Genomic DNA, 14,970 nt, shown 5'->3' on the forward strand with positions numbered 1-14,970 from the left:
CAGGCAGAGAAGGTCTAAACCCAGATAAACAAGCACATTCCAACTCATGGATCTTTAATTACTAGAGATCAGGTCAAATCAAGCTGCGCAATATTTTAAAAAGTTGTGTGGATGAGTAAGTTAGCTAGAGGCCTTGCACTAACCAATTATGGTGCAAGGAAAATGGATGCCATTTACATGTTGTGTCTCTTTACTTCTCAAACAACACATGCAATAGGTTATATAATTATAATAATTATATAGCTTAGTGTCTGGCATAGTGTCCTACTGGTTAGTAGTGGAAGTGAAATACATGCAATATGAATTTTAGCTTTTATACTGCTTATAATGGTTTGCCCACAGTTCAATTCCAGCAGCTATAGAATGCTCATTATCACATTAAATAGATATTCTATGCTTAAATGTGCCCAGACACAGCTTTGACTTTCCTACAGGCATATGGAAATAAAGAATCTTAAAGTTTCCTGCTTCTGGAACAGGGTATACAGTGAGAAACCACAAGATATCTGATTTTAGAACATTCACAAGGGATTATGGCTTTGTGAAAGATTTAGCACTTTACCTTTCATCTCTATTTAGATACCACTCATCCTCTTAATGGGATAATACTTATCTTAATGTCCCCCAAATTCCCTTAATATTGCCCCAAAGCATTTCTTTCATTTTCCTTTTGAATTAATGTTACTAAATCCTCTGATGAGTCAGATTTAGAATTTAAATCTAACATTAATCATATTTAATACCGTTTCAAATGAGTAACTGTAAAGTAAATGCAATGTGAAATCATAACCCAGGTATTTCTGCTGAAAACAGCTCTATAGTATTGCTATGGCATTTGGATTATACCTATTTAAAGCAAGCAATAAAAAAATGTTATTGCCTTTCTTAAAAAACAGACCATTACAAAATATCTTTCTAAGTAAAGAGACAGTTCAATAGTTCAGAGAGCTGGGAGCTGGGCATGTTTAGCCTGGAGAAGAGGAGGTTAAGGGGTGATATGATAGCCATGTTCAAATATATAAAAGGATGTCACATAGAGGAGGGAGAAAGGTTGTTTTGTGCTGCTCCAGAGAAGCGGACACGGAGCAATGGATCCAAACTACAAGAAAGAAGATTCCACCTAAACATTAGGAAGAACTTCCTGACAGTAAGAGCTGTTCGACAGTGGAATTTGCTGCCAAGGAGTGTGATGGAGTCTCCTTCTTTGGAGGTCTTTAAGCAGAGGCTTGACAACCATATGTCAGGAGTGCTCTGATGGTGTTTCCTGCTTGGCAGGGGGTTGGACTCGATGGCCCTTGTGGTCTCTTCCAACTCTATGATTCTATGATTCAGTCTGTTGGAATGTTCTTGCTATTTACCTTACACAGGCAGATTTTCTACCCCAGGGCCTTTCTGTGGCACAATAGGTCAGTGCATGTTAACCAGATAGTTGGTGGTTTGACACCATCCAGGGATAGCAGTGGGTGGGATTCCTACATTGCAAGGAGTCCCTTCCAACTCTACAGTTCTATGATTCTAATAAATGCTTTCCCTGCCCACAAAACTAAATTCATTTCAGGGCATACAGAACAGCCACCCCAAATCTGGCACTCTTCAGAAGGCAATGGATTACAATTTTCATTTAGTGTTGCCATATATCCGGAAGTTCCCGGACCTATGTAGAATACTGCAGTTGGCAGCAGAGTCCGGGCAAAATGTCCGGGAAACTGCTGATGTATAGCGGCCCATGGCAGCAGTGGCATTTTTGCAGATCTTCCATAAAAATAGCTCAAAAATGGTTTCACGGATAGAAATATGGCAACCCTATTTCATCATCCCTAAACATTGGCGAGGTTGGCTGGAGCTGTTGGGAGGTATTAGTCCAGAACATTTCAAGGACATCAGGTTGGGAACGGGTCATGTAGATGATATGCTGTGTTAGTCCAACATTTGCTAAGTGGGTCTGATATATTATTCAAGTGCCAGAAGTTACCGGGGAGGTGCCTCCAGTAATGGCTGAATTCCTCTGATCGGGAGGAATTTGCCCCGTGGGAATTTGGGTCTGTACTGCCACGGCGAAGGCAGAGACCCGTAAAAATCACAGGCGGGAGAAGCCTGTGAACGTGGATTCAGTGGGCACCTTTTGCGCCTCCTCTACTCACGGGGAAACCCGGTTTCGGGGATCCGAAGCGACGTGGGGTGAGCGGCGCGGTGCTTCGAATCGTCTTGCTTCTTCCACGGAGCGAAGCCGCATAGCTGTTGCCGGAGAGCACTGACCTTTTCTTGTGGACAATTTAACTCTAAAGTAATTACCCGTGAGTAGAGCTGAAGTGGGGGAATTGGATTTTTAAACGTTTTTAAACGTTTAATTTGGCATCGAAACGGGGAGGTTCAATACAGGAAGTCCGCCTCCCCTTTTGTAAATAAACTAAAGCAATGAGCCTGCAAGCTGAAGTCTTGGAAAGCCTTTTGTAAAAAGACTAAATCTCCATCAGCAAAGAACTAAACCCCCCCTTTGGAGACAGAAGAAGAGGGGGGGGGAGTGGTGAACTGAATATGCCTGTAGGAGAGAGTCAAGAGAGTTAAAATACCGCCGCTCAGACCCTGGAAACGGGCTGCTAGCAGGATCAATGTCTTTTGGAATGTTCATTGACAGCGTTTAGAACGTTCATTGACAGGTAGCTAAACAAGAGAATACATTGTTTCTACTGTCTCCGGGCTGTTTTTTAAAAGTAACTGAAAACTGAAACTAACTTTGGATTATTGGAACATTGTTTAAAAGAGGACAGTACTGACTAATACAAATAGAAACTGTTTCCCCCTAGTGGAAGCTTTTGAAATTGGTTGCTCTACAGGAGCTGGGCTAGGGGAATTTCCAGCTGCAAGATAAAGAATTGTGAGACTCTGGGATTGACCTTGAATCTCTTAAGTGTTATGGCAAATGGAAAGGAAAAAACAGATGGAATGTCGACAGAAGAGGCCTTAGCGGTCGTATTAGTGAAAATAAATGATTCGCTGAAACAGCTTCACAAGAAAACAGACGTGATAAATGTGAAAGTGGATGCTGCAAATATTAAAATAGACTTAATGGCAGAAAGTTTAAATAATCTGGGACAAAAGGTGAATACCAATACAGAAACCATCCAGAAATTGATACAGGAATCTACTTTGACACGGCAAACTGCGGATGAAGTCAAGGAGAAAACCCTTGCTGCTGAATGTAAAGTAACACAACTGGAGAGAGAGAGCGCCCCATCCATACAAGGACAACTTGATTTACATAAGCTGACATTGGTTATGATTTAACTTAAAGAGAAACAGATGAATTTGAGGATCAGAGCCCTACCTGAGGAAAAGGAAAGCTTGACAGAGCTTCAGAAGGAGACAGGACTAACATCGGTTGAGAAAGAGAGGTATTTAGGGGTTAGTATGACCGCCAGAAATGTGAATTTATTCAAGGATAACTGTGAAGGACGTTGGATTGAAGAGAAGGGGGATTTGGAAATATGGACAAATCTGAAGTTATTATTGTTGGGCCGAGTTGCTGTGGTGGGGATGAGGGTTGCTGTGTTGTCGGGGATGTTGCTTTTGTTTCAAACATTGCAAGCTTTGGATGGCATGGATTGTTTCAGGAGGTGGCAGAGGGACGTCTCTAGATTTGTTTGGCAGGGCAGGAAGCCTCGAGTAAAATTTAAGATATTGACGGATGCCAAAGAAGGAGGTGGACTTGCCCTGCCAGACCCCTAAACTTTGTTGTGAACCATCTGCTTTTTGCTGGCTGAGAGAATGGTTGCTTCTTGAAAGCACTGAAGTGTTGGATAATGGCAGATGACGTTGATGGACTATATGGAATTGGCGGAAATGACTGGCAAGATCCAAGACCAGGGAGAAGAGTCGGGGGAAGAAGACTAGAAAAAGTTTAAAGACTATTTATAGAAATATTGTAAAATTATTGAATGTGAGAAGAATGTTGGAATGAAGTTATATGGCTTTAGTAGAAATGTTATAAGGAATTAAGTATAAATAGATTAACAGAAAATTAAAGGAAAAAATAAGGCAAGAATGTGTTAAGATAATTATAGGATAGAAAACAGAGGAAGATGGAAAGGAATTGCTGAAACAATTAATAGAAGTGGAATACAAAAAGGGAGGTGAGAGGAGGTCGTTGGAAATAAGCAAATGAAAGATAAGATATTGAAAATGTTTGAGGTGTTTTTAAATTGTTTTTGTTTGTTTTTGTTTTGTTTTGTATGCAGTGTTTCTGTATTGTATTTGTATTGTTCTTTTTTTCTTTTTTCTTTTTTTGTTTGTTTGTCGTGTTGTGTTGAAACTGTTCGAAAAGTAATAAATATCATTTTTTAAAAAAAACCAGAAGTAATTATTTCCATCAGCATCTGACAACACCAACAGAAAGTGAGGCCCCAACCAATTGTGCTGCACATATGCAGCCTGACACATGCCGTCTCAGAGAGTTATCATTAAAGCAAACACAAGATCAAGAAATGGCTCCTATTCTGAAAATGAAAATGGGGCATAGGAAGTAAGTTGTGCTGCTAGGTCTTCTAAATCCGTAACAAATAAGATCATTCTCCTGTAACGAACTGATTGGTACCAAGGACTTTTATCCTCATGTAAACGCTGTAGCTCAAACTAATAAAAAGCTTGTTAAATCAGATTCTTCAGGTTTTGATTCTAGACCTATGCTAGGGAAGGTATTTTACCTAGTCTATAAATTACAGTTGACAGCAAGACACTTTGGTATGGGAACTATTGTTCTGAGGTCCAAAATACAACTAAAACAAAAAAATCAATGGTGCTGAAAACTAGAGACAGGAGAGCAAAAGAAAGTAGGTATCAAATCCACACTTTGCCTTTAGAAGCAGAAACTAGAAACTGGTAATAGTGATTAGGATGAGGAGAAAGGCAGCTGTAATTTAGATGAAATAAAAGCAGTGCCAGTTCATGTCCCCAGAGTAGTATTTCTCCCAAGAACTGAAGGAATGCTAGATAGCAATTTTACAAAAATATTATCAACCTAGATATCATGAGATTTGGTATTATAAATCATCCACAGAGAAGCTGTAGTGCATCTCAGGGGAATCATGTTTTCAATATAAGGTAACTCTAAAAGCCATTATTTGATACACAACAGCAGGCTTCTGTTTTAGTAGAGGCCACAAGCAAGGCACATAATCTGGACACAGAGCCAGTGTGGTGTAGTGGTTAAGAGCGGTAGTCACGTAATCTGGGTAACCGGGTTCGCATCTCCGCTCCTCCACATGCAGCTGCTGGGTGACCTTGGGCCAGTCACACTTCTGTGAAGTCTCTCAGCCCCACTCACCTCACAGAGTGTTTGTTGTGGGGGAGGAAGGGAAAGGAGATTGTTAGCCGCTTTGAGACTCCTGAAGGGGAGTGAAAGGCGGGATATCAAATCCAAACTCTTCTTCTTCTTCTTCTTCTTCTTCTTTAGGTTGTATCTCCAGCAGGGAGCATTGATTTTGTAAAACGTTTTCCAATAAAAGGACAGCAAACAAATATGGCTTGGGCAAAACTAAATATGGGGATGAGAAAGCCATTTAAAGTTAGGCTTTGTTGGATTAAGAGCTAACAAATGCATTGTTTCTTACGTGCTTTATAAAATGCAAATGGAACACCCTGAAATGTGTTCTGTTTGTTTTAATTATGTTTTATTGATCTTCCAATGCAAAACATGCAAAATACAGAAATCAGAACAAACCTTCTCCAGTCAGTTTTGTTCACCTATGAAGGAATGTACAGAGACCCTGTAACTTTCCCTAGTTACTTCTCAAGGGAGAAAAAGGTAACCACCTCGACTCAGGAGTGGAGCATCTAGTGGGGAAGAACTGCAGCATTGCTGCCACTTGTACTAAGAGGGGGAAGACAGCAGTACACTTGGGGCTATATAAGTGCATCAGATTGGCTCTTCTACGGTCCGTGTGAAGCCCTGACCTTGCCACCACCTTACCTCTCCCTCTCCTAGTAAATGAAAGTGATGTTGCTGCTGGGAGGCTATTGCTGTGGCTCTGCCAAACTGGGCAAGCCAGTCCTTCCCTCATGACCAAGGGGGTAGCAACTGGGAGAGGACACAGAGGCTTCATGGGTGCCATGGAAGACTTCAGGGCACCATATTGGTAACCCCTGATGCAAAGCACGAGCTCCACTCACCAAGGTATTCGTGTTTATAGTAACAGAAAGAGGACAAAAACTTATGCAACATTTAGTTTGAACCTCAGTCCTTCACTTACCTCTAATTTTTTTTCTCAGATTCACTTTACTCCAAGTATGAAAGTCTTAGCAATTTTAAAATTATTTTCTACAAAAGGCTACAAAATACCCATCCCAATTCCTATTGGAAGCAGCTGTTTTAATAACATCAAACCTTCTCACTGTACAACTTTGACTTTACTCAACACACCCTCTGCCACCACCCCCAAAACTAGATGTAATGAGATGAATTCACAGATATTAACACAACGTATCAGGCAAATAAGTAATACCACTTTATACCACGACTTAAGCATGTACATATAAAGGCATATTTCACTTAAAAATACATTATCAGTACATTATCTCTACATCTCACCTGTAGAATTTTCTGCAAGATCAGTGGCAGGGCAATGAATGCTGCCATGTTGTTCAACACTTGCATTGTCAAGTTCTTCAAAACTGGTAGAAAAAAAACATCAGAGTCATAACTAACAGGAGCAAATGCTATTCCAGTGTGTGTGTTTTTAAGTCACGATATCTAATAGAAAATGGATTCTCTGGTGCATGTGGATGGTGAATGGAGACAATTCTTTTCTGTGATTATTTAATTTCAGATGAATTTCTGTGGTGCCTTAAACAAATGCTCTCCAGTTGAGAGGTATTTCCACAGAAACTCCTCAATATTATATCCACAGGGAGAAGGGCAATTCAGTATCTACGTCTGAAAGCAAAGGAAAATAGAGCTCCTGAAGCTTTAATGTTGAAAAATGTTTCCCATGTCATACCCCCACACATAATTCAATGCTCAAATAATTCATTATTGTTTCTATGGAAAAGAGGAACAGAGAGAAATAACCAAGCTACAGAGTATAGAAACAGAAGCCAATATGCAAATGCACTCATGACATAACAGCTGTGAACTGGAGGACCCTCCTGAACAAAAGGTGAACAAAACCCTCCTGCCCTAGGAGTCTTCATCTGGGAGCTGTCACTAGAAGAACTGTGAGGGGGATTTCTGGTCTTTTCTGACAAGGTGTTCAAGATTTTGGGGAGGGAGAGAGTTGCTGGGCACCAGTGAAATCAGTTTTGGAGCTATTTTGAAGGTATAGGATGTTGTCATCTGGCCTACTGATAAGCTTTATGCTTACATTTTTGATGTATTTTATATGCACTGCCAATTATTGAATTGTTAGTGTTATGGCTCAGTGGCAAAGCTATTCACATTCTCACTCTCAATTATTTGGCTTCAGAAAACAGGGTCTGAAGTACACATCGTTATGGATATTTTGGTGCTTACATTCAGAGTAATGAAACAGCGCAGTAGAACTGGATAACTTTTGGGGAGACATCATTGCTTCTAAGAGTGGAAACCACAGTGCCTAAAAAAGAAACAAAATGGAATTCCATGAGTGCCAGTCCGTAGACCTGAATCAGGCAATAGTTTGGCCCAGGAGTTGGCCCTGCCACTAGGCAGAGTGAGGCAAGTGCATCTGATGGCAGACGCTTGTGCAGGACAGGATTGGGAGCCCCATGGTTATTGCTCCAGTACCCCACCCTGCGTCACTGCCCTTATTAAAGGACAAAGCTATATATGCCATAGTCCGTCCTGAGAGCCTAAGCTAGCTAGGTGCCTCAGGTGCTGTGGAGGATGCTATTTCATTTTCAGTGGAAGAAAGATTAAATTTTCAATACAGTCAACTTCTGTATGTGGAATAGGGAAGGGGGCAGCCATCTTGCTCTTTGCCTTAGGGAGCAAAATGTCATTGGCTGGCTCCATCTGACCTCTGGTCAAACTATTATTAAGTACTAATTATTATTAAGACAATTTATATATGTCTTACATTTAAGCAAACCTCTCCAACGTAGATTAAAACATCTTAAATAAACTATAAATACAAAATATACTAGAGGATAACAGTACAATTGCCAGTATTAGAACAATAACCTTATCTGGTTTTTGTACAGGATACACCTGAATCAGACATGGGGAATCCTAGGGTGCTCAAGAGGTTGTTAGACTGAAACTAGATGTTATGGTAAACTTAAGGTTGTAGCTGAAAACAACCACCATACAAGCAACCCCTTTCCCCCTCTACAATAACTACCATAACTTCTCTTGAGTCATGATGTTCTGCTTTCCATATCCCCACCCCATATCAACGGCTGTCAATGGTGGTGGGGGGGGGTCAGGGAAACTTGGTGCCTCGCAATGTCACAACTCAAAATACTAGATGTTATAGAGGGGGAGGGGGAAACTAGATGCATCTTTCTCACAGCAGACCCCCAGTTACAATAAGATGAGCTTAATGGAAAACAAGCCAAGCACTTCCTAGACTTCTTACCTCTCGCTGTGGTTGATTTAACTTGTGTGAATTCCTCTGGCAAAGTGCAATTGTTTTTGCTAAGCTATCTTCAATATCCTTTAATGAAGGAAATTCTATTGAACCTTGATTTAAGGAAGAAATAGCAATTAGATACTAATCTGGCAGTTAAATCAGACAGCTAAAATCAATGGGGGGGGGAATAATCACATAACTTGACTGTAAATTAAGTTTGTTCTATACCCTCACAACCACGTCAAAATAAGGGAGCTTCCCATGGAACAAGTTAATATTTTAGAGGGAAAACTTCAGGACAGGACACACACACACACACACACACACACACACACCAGGCTGTTTAGGGTTTTATTTATCCTTCTCCAATATGAGCAACTTCACCTATACTGTTTATTACTTGTTGGTGATCTGCTGCTATTCTACCACTGGTAAAAAGGTAAAGGGACCCCTGACCATTAGGTCCAGTCCTGACAGACTCTGGGGTTGCGGCACTCATCTCGCTTTACTGGCCGAGGGAGCCAGCGTACAGCTTCCACGTCATGTGGCCAGCATGACTAAGCCGCTTCTGGTGAACCAGAGCAGCACATGGAAACACCATTTACCTTCCCGCTGGAGCGGTACCTATTTATCTACTTGCACTTTGACGTGCTTTTGAACTGCTAGGTTGGCAGGAGTAGGGACCGAACAACGGGAGCTCACCCCATCGCGGGGATTTGAACCGCCAACCTTCTGATCGGCAAGTCCTAGGCTCTGCGGTTTAACCCACAGTGCCACCCACGTCCCACAATGACTGGGAGAGCTCTGTAAAATAACCATACAGACATGCCTATAACATTTGGCTCAGATGCCACATGAGTCAGTTATCTCTTCATTGAAAACAGATGCTTTAAGCCAACGTTCTTCATAAGTTACTGTTATTATTGTTTATACAACTATTAAAATCATTTAATTCAATAACAAAGTCATAATGGTTATCCATGCAGTGAGGGTCTTACATCCCTAAATTGTCCAGTCTGTCACAATATCCAAAAGATGTTTAGAAAACCTTATATTAGGTTAGGGAGATTATGGGATGAATTACATTAGCCTGTGTTCCATGGCTGCTTAAATTTGGTAGGAGGTGATCTTGTGTTGCTACAAACATTTGCTTTGAGCTGATTTTATGAAATACAAAAGAAAACGCCCAAAAGGCCCAGGCAATCTTTTTGAAATAAATGTTCACCTTAAACTACCTAATTCATTTATGATAGCATTCTGCCAAGTTACTACAGAGCAAAGACAAGCTCTAAGATATATTTTAAATGTGAACTGACTGACTACATTTGGCTTCTTGGATAAATTCAATCATGCTTTTCTCATTTATTTTTTTCTTTGTAAGCAATACAGTTTCTCATAAAAAATATATTCAGTTCATTATTTTCAAACAACTGTTTGACAGCCCGTTTTAACTTTACTTGTGTGAGATGAAGACTGCATAGGAAGTAGGCACATAAGCCTGGGTCAGTCCAATCTTCTCCTTCCCGCTTTTTGTTTTGCGAAAGGTAAGGAACATGCAAAGCAGATCTCCATGTGGATTGTGTGCCTCCTGCATTACATTATGTGCATGGTGGAAGGGCGCGGACATACAACTCTGCTAGATAGCGAGAACTGCTGTAACTCTAAGCATATGCACCAGGCTTATACCGCTAAGTGACAGGAGCTTCCTATGGTGAAATTGGGTCCATGGTATAAAACTCTTGCCAACTAGAACCACATGGACAGCAAACATATGAGGTTTGCAGTAGAGTAGTCTGAGAAGTCAGAATTTATTCTTCATTGCATGTCTAGATCAGACTTCCCTTTGAAATTAAATCCTAAGAGCATCTCCAAATCAGCCATTTATTTCCCTGGGCCATTTATGACATTTCTAAAATGCCTTCACCAAACGGTTTTAGTGCAGAAATTACCAGCAACAGATAATATTTGCATGATAAAAAGAAGCACAAGCCAGAACAACCTCCGTTTTTGTCAATGTGATCTACTTTCATGATTTTTCCACGGCCCAATGGCAATGCAGACTGGAGCGCTAGACCCATGTGGCTGGACCCACACATTAAATTCCGGGGGGGATTAAAATGGTGGTGGGGTTACATAAAGGAACATGGGCCGTGGCCAGATCCAGCATCAGCAGTGGTTCCCCCCTGCAGGGGCATTTGCCAGTGTGTGCCATGTGTTCGTGCCCAGCCTGGTATGATGCACGTGTGCAAATTCAGCATTTCTTACTTTAAAAACACGTTACAATCTCAAGCCCATTAATCCAGGAGGAGTGTGTGTGTGTGTGTGTGTGTGTGTGTGTGATGAAGATTAGTAACACTGAAGCAAGAGATAAAATGCAATCATCTTTGTCAAGGGGACGTGGTCTAGACTTGCTCTGACAGAGCAATAAAAAGCTAATCAATTCTTCTATTATTCTCAGCTTGATATTATTCGAGTTTTACTCTCTTCAAAAAAAGTCACATTTCCTGGAAAAAGGAGGAAAGCTCAATTTTTAAAACTTACTTTCATCTTCACATGTAAGTGTCAACAACTTGCTTTGTAGCCACTGCAGAAAAACACATAATCAGTTGAACTCACAAGGCCTTCATACAGGATTTCCTACTGCCAATTATTCTGCCCCCCCCCTTAAAGTTACCAGATAAGGTAGCCACCTTTTTATTTTCAATTGGTACAATCAGCATTATCTCATAGTTAACAGCAATTCCATTCCTTTCATTTTGGAATGAACAAGGGGCACAAGAGCCGTACTTTGGGATTTAGCTTACTTCCCCTAATGTTCTTCTACTACTGGACCATTACAGTCTTGGTATGGGTCTCAAGTGCTAATTCTGTGGCTGATTGAAGGCCAAGACTGGCTAGGCTGACTGGGGATGAGGGATGTTGTAGTTGAGCAATATCTAGAGGGCCAGAGTCTGGTTCCCCACACCTGCTTTAGAGTGACGTCCAAACGTGTAGTTTAACTCAAGTGACAATGTGTTCCTGCTCCTCAATGCTGCTGCTAGCAGTTGTGAGAAAACAGCCAAAATAATGGCATCAGGTAAACTGAGTTATTTGGCATTAGACATGTTTTTGGGGTTAGAGAAGGGTTAATCCTTCCCTGTAAAGGTTTCCAGTTCCAAATCTAAAGTTATAATCAAACAGATAGTATTTATTATCATAAAAATGTGGACTAAAATATGTAAATGACTGTATATGGAGAAAATATGGCAAAATGTCTTCCGAGATGTGGAATAAGCTGAGGTAAACACAGAATTGTAGAACTGGAGGTGACACTGAGGGCCATCTTGACCAACCCCCTGCAATGCAGGACTCTCAACTAAAGCATCCATGGCAAACAGTCACCCAACCTCTGCTGAAAACTTCCAATGAAGGAGAGCCCAACACCTTCTGAGGGAGTCTGTTTCACTGCCGAACACCTCTTACCATTAGAAAACAGGTACTTGTTCTTAGTTATTAGCAGAAAGGGACTGAAGCGTTTCAAAGTAGTTTCTAGACAACTATACCTCAAGCATAACTAGGAAGGCACCATGAATATCTCCTTTCTTCTCAAGTAGATAGGAAGAAGCTTCATGGAGTTGGTATTTCTGTGTGATCTGAACAAAAATTATACAAAGGTGATTTTAGTTATGCTCTCTATATTAAAAGAGAGGGAGAGTTTGGGTATTTAAAAAACAGACTTCAGGTAACAACCTCAGGACCCTCAAGTTGCTATACTATAAATATTCTAGTGTAAGTAATCATTCAGTGGTTCCCATATATTTTTCTTCTGCCTGGTGAGTATAGCAAGAGAGAGAGAGGACAAACTTGAAGGTGGGGATTCAGTGGAGAAAAATGGTAAAAATGGAAAGTGCAAAGCACATCATCTCCGCCTACCTTCCCTCCCTACTCAAGGAGCTAGGTAAAGGTAAAGGTACCCCTGCCCGAACGGGCCAGTCTTGACAGACTCTGGGGTTTGTGCGCCCATCTCACATCTATTGGCCGGGGGCCAGCGCTGTCCGGAGACACTTCCGGGTCACGTGGCCAGCGTGACAACACTGCTCTGGCGAGCCAGAGCCGCACACGGAACGCCGTTTACCTTCCCGCTGGTAAGCGGTACCTATTTATCTACTTGCCCCCGGGGGTGCTTTCGAACTGCTAGGTTGGCAGGCGCTGGGACCGAGCAGCAGGAGCGCACCCCGTCGCGGGGATTCGAACCGCCGACCTTTCGATCGGCAAGCCCTAGGCGCTGAGGCTTTAGCCCACAGCGCCACCCGTGTCCCTGTACTCAAGGAGCTACTCTTGCTTTTAAAAAAGATCAGGGGAAATTTCCACAGAACTCTTGAGTAATGTACTTTGGCCCCAAGAATTTCAAAGGCCTTTCCCATCATAAAAGAGCATTCTAGTTTCAAGAATGTATTATGAAGCCTCATCAGTTGTAGTCTTGTGTGATATTGAGATTGCCATAGCAATAGCTTCACCTATTGAAAAAATAACGGGGTCTCATCCCAAACAAAAGAAGCTATTGCTAAAACCATTTGGAAGCTAAACCAGGAAACTGCTGATTAACTTGAGTACAGTGTCAACAACCTAATAGCACTACAGCATACAGGACAGCATGATCAAGGCATGCGTAAGTTAAATTGGCTCCCACTAGTCCCAGATAGAAACCTCCCACTTATGCTTAGCTGTAAGAACTGGTCCAGGTTTGAGCACAGTTAGGCATAGGAGAGGACAGAGCAGGTGAAGGGGACTGAAAGAGCATCACATGATTAAAAGGGCACTTCGAGCCCTGCAACTGGTCCGGCCTCTGAAAACCAGCTTTCTCTGCCCCTGCCCGTGTGTTGATGCATTAGAGGCCAATGTCTGAGCTGGGGAAGTCTACCCAAGCAGGCTATCTTGGGAGTTAGGAATCAGATCACACAGGATTCCAGCTCCCATAGAGATTCGCACAGATTGATCTGCCTGCCTCAGACATCTACACCTCATGCATGGAAATCAGGAGCAAGGCTGGGGGAAGCTGCAAGACTGCGAGTGGGGCCAATGATGAGTGGGGCCAATGGTGAGTGGGGCCAATGACGCATCCTTGCAACCCCTTTTGTCACCGATGCCTATTCTTCCACATACCATGTGAAAGGGCCTAGCCGACAAGTGAAAACAGCTTTTACAAAACTTCTATTTCCCTCCAATTCCAGCCCAATTTCTAAGCTTTCCTACTTTACCTGAATTGCCTCTTCCAGCCTGTAGGACTCCAGGAATTGCAAAGTCTCTAAAACCTGTTCAGGATCATACTGACACAGCAACTCAATAAACTGCTCAGTAACGAAGGGAGAAAGCTGAAGCAACTCTTGATTGACACCTTCCCTGAAACAACAAATGGCATATTGCATTTGGGATCTGACACATTTTAGACAAACATAGAAGACTGTGCAGAGTAGGCAACAAAACAGGAGACTGACACTGTAGTGCTGCAGGTGGGGCAGTCGTCCCATGACCTGAATATGGCTGGGGCATTGGCTGTGTTAGGGATGTGTTTGTGCACTGGCAGGACCACTGATCTGATGCTCCCACAAGCACATTCACACAACCTCTGCATCACCTCTGCCCTGCTAACCAAAAGAAACACCAGTGCCAGGAAGGTGGCTCTGCCCCCACTGGACTGGACTAAGTCTTATTGTTAGTATTCATGGCATAAAGTATGACTGGCTTCTACCAGTTCATGTAAAGTGATTTGGGTCCAAACAGCAAAGCCAGAAATAAGAGGAACAGAAACGAGGGGGGAAGAAGAAGAAGAAGAGGAGTTTGGATTTGATATCCCGCCTTTCACTCCCCTTCAGGAGTCTCAAAGCGGCTAACAATCTCCTTTCCCTTCCTCCCCCACAACAAACACTCTGTGAGGTGAGTGGGGCTGAGAGACTTCACAGAAGTGTGACTGGCCCAAGGTCACCCAGCAGCTGCATGTGGAGGAGCGGAGACGCGAACCCGGTTACCCAGATTACGTGACTACCGCTCTTAACCACTAGATCATAGGAGATGGAAGCAATATATATGGACTTGAAGGCTGAAATATAGCCAATGATTTCAGCATGAATAGAAAAATCTTAATAGGTTTATTCACTGGAAAACTGTGGAAAGTCACATAAAGCAGGCTAAAGTGTACTGCATTACCACAAGGGATATAGGGCATATTAGTTGCAGTGCACAAAACAGAAGGTCCACGGTTGTTGTTTTTTCAAAACAGGTTAATATGTTGGATATCATTTGATATAGAGGCAAACTTGGAAAACTATCAGAGCAGAAAGTATATTCACAAGCTAAACATTTGCCTTCATATCAGTGTGCATGTTCGTCTTTCACCCCAGATGGTGATTTTACTAACATTTTACTAAAACAGATTTTATCTTGAAGAGAG

General features: G+C 42.0%; 1 protein-coding gene across 4 annotated transcripts in view; it reads right to left on the reverse strand.

The window, feature by feature from the left end:
- The window catches only part of VPS8 (VPS8 subunit of CORVET complex), a 90,527-nt gene that overhangs the window by 19,598 nt on the left and 55,959 nt on the right, over positions 1–14,970 (reverse strand). For all 4 annotated transcript variants that reach the window (XM_082221703.1, XM_082221704.1, XM_082221701.1 and 1 more), the window contains 6 exons: positions 13,781–13,922; positions 12,086–12,175; positions 11,085–11,127; positions 8,550–8,653; positions 7,505–7,586; positions 6,584–6,666 (listed from right to left, as the gene is read on the reverse strand). In XM_082221703.1, the coding sequence (XP_082077829.1) occupies positions 6,584–6,666; positions 7,505–7,586; positions 8,550–8,653; positions 11,085–11,127; positions 12,086–12,175; positions 13,781–13,922 (544 nt within the window). The remainder of the gene's footprint in view (positions 1–6,583; positions 6,667–7,504; positions 7,587–8,549; positions 8,654–11,084; positions 11,128–12,085; positions 12,176–13,780; positions 13,923–14,970) is intronic.

Source organism: Podarcis vaucheri, assembly GCF_965113315.1.
Source record: "Podarcis vaucheri genome assembly, chromosome: 5".
Classification (NCBI taxonomy): domain Eukaryota; kingdom Metazoa; phylum Chordata; class Lepidosauria; order Squamata; family Lacertidae; genus Podarcis; species Podarcis vaucheri.